Below are 7,405 nucleotides of genomic sequence, written 5' to 3' on the forward strand. Positions count from 1 at the left end.
ATTAAATCAACAAATATCCATATCATACGTTCACCGTATTGTTAGCATCAAGTCCTGTGGAATCTGAGAATCGGAAGGTCTTTATAGGGTTGTAATGTGGTTTAGATTCAAAGAAAAGAAGATGTTCAAGGGTTGTTCCTATTCTAGAGAAGCATCCAAATCACACAGCTCATTCCTTTTTTCTCTTATACCATTAGCTTTTTCACCCGTTCAACTTTTCATTCGTAGCTAGATGTTTCTTTTATTTTCAACAACTGTCCAAGTTCACATGTTGTTTTTCCTTTGTTCTTTCTCTTTTTTTTCAAGCTACGCATTTCTTTTTGTTCTTTGCGAATCACCACCTGTACTTACTCTTCTTTTGAGTATGAATCTCCCCAACTTGGAGATCAGCCTGTATTCATATTCTATGAATACTCCCCTACTTTCTATAAACGTAAAAGAGAAAACACATCACCAAAGTTTATGGTTGATGGTCCAAAACAAAACTTTTCGTTGAGATCAAAACTCACCAGATTTTTTCTTGGTGCATATTATGATATTTATCTTGACCTCGGGCTCAAAGAATGGTTAGAAAAGGATCACACTCTCACAAAAAAAATAAGTTTTAAGATGGAGTAGGCTCAAAGAAACTCTCAGATTCAAAAAAATGCCTAAGTCACTTTCACAGATTTCCACAAAACGATGCGACAAACGGTTTAGCAAAATACAAACATGTCAAAGTAATCAATGGTCTCCTGCATATAGTAAACAATGGAAAGCTTTCCTCACAATGGTTAAGGCTAAGCTGATCCAACAAAAATAGTGTACCATAAAGAACTTCTGCCAGTATTTACTAACAACCTACGTTTCATGCACACACTAAGAGTTTAAGTTCGAAAATTCATACCTGCCTTGTCACTTATTAAAAAAGAAAGTGAAAAATTAATTTTTGAAAAATTTCCACTCACTACCACTTTCATGCATGTTGCTCCATTGTTGGTACTTTCACTGTCTTGCTTGAGCTTTTCATAATATTGTGGAACTACTCATTCTAAATTGGGGATAAAATAATATCAAGACAAAATCATTCAAACAGAAAGAAACTACTGAACTGAGTCATGGTGACATAGATGCCACCTAAGATCCATGACAAAAAACATAAAAATAATGAATAACAGGAACTAAAATATCATCAGTCAATAAACAAAACACCAATCAACATCATCCGTCCTCTACAATCACCACATGTGATCCTCATCATCTGCCAAGTCATTCTCCTCCTGCACCTACTCATTCTGCTCAACTCCACTAGTGGCTCCACCCCCCACAGGATAAGGATCGGACTCCGGCCATCCACAGTACGTGAAATAGCTCTCCCGAGTGGGAAAGGTACGCTCTTCAGGGGGACAGATGGAGTTCCTGTACTGCTGTTGCATAGCATCATGCAAGAAAACCTGAGATCTCTGATTGGCCTCCCACATGGAGGCGTAGTAATGATGGGCAACCAGCGGATCAGAGGTGGGAGGAGGGCCTGCAGAAGGTCCGGCTTGAGAGCTAGTGGCTGCAGCTTGCTGATCTTTACCAAAAGGGGTTTTACAGAATTTGTCAATGTAAGTTTCATCAATGGTGGTGTGAATCACTAAGTGTCCCTTTCCAGAACAATCTACTCCCTCAGCATGGCATAACCCCATAATCAGACCTGGGAATGGTAATATACAATTATCATTGATGCCATGCTCAGTGTCACTCAGAGCTGCTCTCCTCATCTCTTGTGAAATAATGAACGCTACATCCACCGAGTGGCGGGACATGATAACTCTCATAAAAAATGCTACATCAAACGGGATGGTGGTAACATGTGCTCTAGGTCGGATGTTGTAGCTAAGGATGGACAACACAGCTCTTGCCTCAATGTTCAGATCTTTTCTATGGTAGTGTACAGGGGCTCCATTCTTACCAATTACCGGTCCTCTTCCTTTGGCACAAATCTTCCTTGTAACATCATCTAGACTGTATGATGTTTCAAACATATGTTCTCTATAGTAGCACCTTTCATTGTCCGTTAATTGCAGTGGGTTACCCAAGAACTCACTGGTAGCCTGTCGATCAAACTTGATAGTGTGACCCCTAACAAATGTTTCTTGATTGTAGGCTACAGTTTTCGGAGTGAGCTTGATAGCATTTGCATAGAACTCCCTCACTATGTCCATATTGATTTCCTGATAGGGCTCAAACAAGCGGTCCCACTTCCGGTGTTCAAAATAACTCCACAGTGTACCATGCTCACCCTGTTCATTTGGGACAATCAATTTCTCTGGGAGAATGGTGCGAGAGGTTAATTGGGCAAACCTCTCCTTCTGTGCAGGACCCAGGAATCATTTGGCGTTGGTCTCACGAGCATGGGCACCCCGAGGACCGTGACTTGTGGTCTTTGTGCGACCTCTCTTGGCTGGTTGCATCTGCAGAGATAGACAAGAATAACCACACAGCAGCATTACACATTATCAGGTATAAAAATTTACAAGATTTCTGCAAAATTTTACACAGTCGCGGCTCGCTGGCTCGTGGCACGGCGCAACTGTGAGCGAAAAACTAAAAGGGTTATCGTGGTGCAGTTGTACATCCACACACAACTTCTATTGCTAGTGTTTCTTCAACCAGAGTACCTTAAATAGTCTTCTAACCTAGGGTTTTTCAGAATGACCATTCACGGTGCTTGAATCTACTTACCCATTCTCAGGGTTTCAAATCTCTTCTTTTGTGAAATTGAAAGGAAAGAGATGTAGGGACATACCTTGATTGGTGGTGGGGACGAGTTGATGATGCTGGAAGTAACAAAATTTGAAATTTTTGGCTCGAGCCTCGCTGGTGGAGTGTCACTGCTCGGTGTGGGGCAAACAATTGAAGTGGGGTTCACACAAAACCCTATTTCTATGTTTTAAAAAAATAAGATTCGCAACACCGCGCCTCGCCCTTAGTAGCTTCGGCGCACCAAGCCTTCTGACTTGGTGTCGCGGCGCGCAACTCCTGTGGCGAGGCGCGCTAGTTTTAAAAAAAAATCTTCTTTGTTTGCCCTCCACTTGCTATAATGAACTTATGATATTTAAAACAAAAATACTGGAATTAAAAATAAAGATTAAAATTCTCACCCCGTTGGGTTGCCTCCCAACAAGCGCTTTGTTTAACTTCGTTTGAGCTTGACGTTCCATGCTTTCAAGGACTTAAAAAAAGTTAACTTTGCTCCACTCCCCCGAAATAATCTTTCAACCGTTTTCCATTAACGGTTCTCTTCTCTTTTATCTGCGGATTCTCCACCACAATGGCTCCTTGGTCGCAAATCTCTTTTACTACCAATGGTCCCGACCATTTTGGTGTCGCTTTACCCGGAAGACATCTTAGTTTTGAGTTGCACAGGAGCACCATTTGTCCAACTTGAAAGTAATTCTGCAATTGATCTCTAGCATCTTTAGGATCTCCCTGAGTAGTGTCGATTCGGAAGATATCAGTCTTGTTCTTAGAATGATTCTTTGCTTCAAAAAGATTGAATTTTACTTCCTCATCTTGCACCCTTACCTTCATGATCCCCGCGTCCACATCAATCATCATTCGGGCGGTTTTCATGAATGGTCTTCCAAGGATTACTGGTACCTCATGATCTTCTTCCATGTCAACTACCACAAAATCCACTGGGAAGAAGAACTTATCTACTTTTACTAACAAATCTTGAACCACTCCATATGGTGAAGTGATAGACTTGTCGGCTAATTGTAATGTCATCCTAGTAGGCTTCATCACAATATTCCATAGTTTCTTGACAATGGATAAAGGGATTAAGTTGATGCTAGAACCCAGATCAATCAACCCATCACCAGTGAAGTTACCTCCATTGTTTAATGGCAAGGTGACTCGTCTTGGATCAGATTCCTTTCTTGGAGTAGTTCTTTGGATTACGGCACTGCACTGGGCATCAAGAAGCACCGTCTTTTCATCTGTGTATTTATTTTTATTTGTGAGCATGCTCTTCATGAATTTAGCATATTTGGGCATTTGCTCTAATGCTTCGGCGAATGGGATGTTTATGTGGAGTTGTTTAAAGATGCTCATAAACCTGGCATATTGCCTGGCATTGTCCTTCTTTGATGGGGCGTGGGGGTATGGTAGATGTTGGCTTGGTATCACATTATCTGGTACCTTTTTCTTAGCACTTTTTCTTTTCTCCATCCTCTCTCTTCCCTTCTTGGTCTCATCTGTTTCTCTTTCTGCATCTTTATTCATATCACTCACTATGATTTCATTCTCCTCATCTTCCGCAGCATGATTATTATCCTCCTTCTCGGCATCATTGATTTCAACTTCCGCCTTGTTGCACCCCAAAATTTGCCCATCTAATTTTATTTCTAACTGGCTTAATCTTCACATTTCATCTGCATACATTCCATTAGGTCATTGACATAACACATGCATCATTAATCAATAAATTTGGCATCGGGATCAAAAATCTCGAAGAGCTGGAGTTTTATCTAATTTATGGACTTCGCTTTCATTAAATTACCAAATTTGCATATGTGGACTTTCTTAAGGAGGTTTTGATATATTCTCCAAATAATTGAGGCTTGGATCTTTACAAGGCGATCAATTCAGAATCTTTTGTCTAAATCGTAAGATTTATATCGTGATACCATTGAAGAAAGGGTGAACGCATCAAGCCAAGGTCTTATGAATATCAAGTTAACTTCAAGTACAAAGTATCATGGATCTGTGAGATTCAATTAGGACATCAATGTTGAATTTGGATTAAATTCAATTCAAAGGTCTTCATTCAAGATTTAGACAAATGTCATTTGTGATTCAAGAAAATTCTATTAAACCCACTTTTCATTACAAAAATCTCAATACAGCTACATCATTTACCATTCATTCATGAGTTCATATTTAAAAAAAAATCTATCTATGAATCACAATCCATTATAAAAGTCAAACTACAAAAGAATCCTAATCCTATTCTAGATCCACTTCCTACTTTGCTATTTCCATCTTCAAGCCTTGTGATCTTGATTATTCGTCCATTCTTTAAAGTATGCCTCCGATGCCATGTTCCAACCTTTTACAAAAAAACCTACAAAACGCAAAAGAAATGTTCCTCATTCACTACCAAAAATAAATCATTACACCTCAAACCATCATGAACCAAAAAGAAAACTAACCATAACAGAAACTTCTAACATTCATACCTATCCAATTACTAACAGTAGCAGAAATCAATATAAAATCCCCGCAGCGTCCATCCATACATTACAAAATCCAGTCCCGTTCATACTACACTAGCTACTGTATTGCATAAGAAAAAAAGAGAAGTTTGATTCTAGAGTTTTCTTGTTTTCTTTATGCTTGCAAGAATGTTGCCATGCTGATGCTCTTGTCCAAAATCACCATATACAGCCTGCCAAAAGAAATCAAAGTGTAAGTGGAGCGACGTGTTCATGCCAATAACAGACCAAATGCATTAAACATGCATCATACAAAATCCAAAAATCATTCAATTATCAGCTAGCACGTAAGAAAAAAAGAAATAATACTCGGCATCAGTCTAATACTGCATTGTGAGGCCTGCCAGCAATCGATCTGAACCAGAGTTTGACGTGTTGCTACTGTATGCACAAGGTTACTATGGCACCCCAGTTCACACACTGACTTTCTACACATCCAGGCAGTTCAATATATCAGAAACAAAAATGATGACATTCCAGTTTAACGGCAAATCAGGTACAGGCTAGCCAAGTCAGAAAGAATACGTCGCAGCATGATGCGAGTCGCAGCATGATGCGATTCAAAACCAATCAATTAGCAGACATACACACCTATACATTCAGATTCACTACCCTATTTATAACTACCAAACTCCATCAATTTATTTCCACCTTCTAACATTTGTAACACCTAACTAACTTTCAAACCCTTGTAACTGACTTTCCTGATACTCATAACAGAACTTAACTACATGCCAGTTCATCAAACAGAAACTTAACCACCTAACTGACTCAACCAACTCCTAACATCCCTATAACTAACTTCCAAGTTCATAACAGAATTCAACAGAGTGTAACTGAAAAATCAGGGAACTCACCTCTATAAATCAGAATCACCACACTTCAAAGAGCTCCTTCACCTCATCTTCAATTCTCCACCATTTTTCACCTTCACTTCTTAACTTCTCACTCTCCAACATTCTTCATCTTCTTCTCAATCTTCACACCTCAATCCATCTCCATTCATCTTCTTCAATCTTCATCTACCTCATCATTCTGATACTTTAAGAATCCTCAACAAAATCTCATCATTCTTCAATCTCTCTCACCACTATTCTTCAGAAAAATCTTCAAACTTCAATTCTCCAATTCCTTCAATCTTCATTTCATCCTTCACGATCTTCAACCCTATTGCAATCTCTGCTTTAGTGATAATCGAATCGCCATCTTCATCTTCAGTTTGGCAACAATCTTCAATCCTCATTCAGGCTACTACACCATCAGCACATCAACAATGGTATCATCCTCGCACAAGAATGTATCCAAGAAAAAATCAGAAATCCGGGAAGAAGAAGAAGAATGAAGAGCTAAAGAAGAAACACAAGTTGGAAAGAATCAAGATTACCTGAAGAATTTTGCCGTTCTTCCGCATTCACTTCGCATCAACTCCGGTTGTGCGACAACTCCGATTGGAAGCTTCTCCGGTCTTCTTGATCTCCAATTTTCTTCTGCGAATCCAGGTTCTATCTCAATTTAAGCCCGATTTTGAACTAGGTATGGTTCTTGTGAGTTAAAGTTGAGGCTTTGAAGGTTGAGTGGTATGAACAATTTCGTTTGATTGAGAGGGCGAGGCAAACGAGTGTTGTGTTGGTGGTGGCCGAACGGTGGTGTTTTGAATCACGGCGGAGAAGAAGGATTCTCCGTCGCGCCGTCGCCGTTGGAGAGAAGAGAGAGGCGAGAATGAGAGTCTGAGAAATTGAATAGGGAACAACGCTTCTAAACCCTAATTATCCCCTTTCTTCTTTTTTATTATTAATTGAGATTAATTTGAATTAATTGAGTTTTAGAGGTTTAAAATGCATGATTAACGTTAATCAGATTTGGTAAATAGAGATTAAATCAATTTGTTTTATTTTTAATTAAAATCTGATTAATGAAATCTGAAAATGGATCAAAATCAATCCTGGGCCAGTTTTGCTGTTCGCACCCCTAAGGCCCAGGCATCCTTTTTCTGAAAATTGTACAAAAACAATGCCTGTTGGGCCAGACTCCATGGGCCCTACGCCTAATCACTTACTGCACCATTGTTTGCAATTCACACTCCTTGTTTGCAATTCACACTCCTTGTTTCCATTATTTTAAATGTAGATTTTAATTAGTTTTTTTGTCATTTCTTTTAG

The 7,405-nt window shown here is 39.3% G+C and overlaps 1 protein-coding gene across 1 annotated transcript; it reads right to left on the reverse strand.

Moving 5' to 3' along the window:
- Nucleotides 1-2,354: 2,354 nt before the first annotated feature.
- Nucleotides 2,355-4,026, reverse strand: LOC131658713 (uncharacterized). Its single transcript, XM_058927978.1, has 2 exons — nucleotides 3,628-4,026; nucleotides 2,355-2,438 (listed from the first exon to the last, which is right to left on the reverse strand). Exons 1-2 carry the CDS (start codon nucleotides 4,024-4,026, stop codon nucleotides 2,355-2,357), a joined length of 483 nt encoding a protein of 160 aa, XP_058783961.1.
- Nucleotides 4,027-7,405: the final 3,379 nt, after the last annotated feature.

The sequence above is a fragment of the Vicia villosa genome, linkage group LG3, assembly GCF_029867415.1.
Source record: "Vicia villosa cultivar HV-30 ecotype Madison, WI linkage group LG3, Vvil1.0, whole genome shotgun sequence".
In the NCBI taxonomy this organism is placed as follows: domain Eukaryota; kingdom Viridiplantae; phylum Streptophyta; class Magnoliopsida; order Fabales; family Fabaceae; genus Vicia; species Vicia villosa.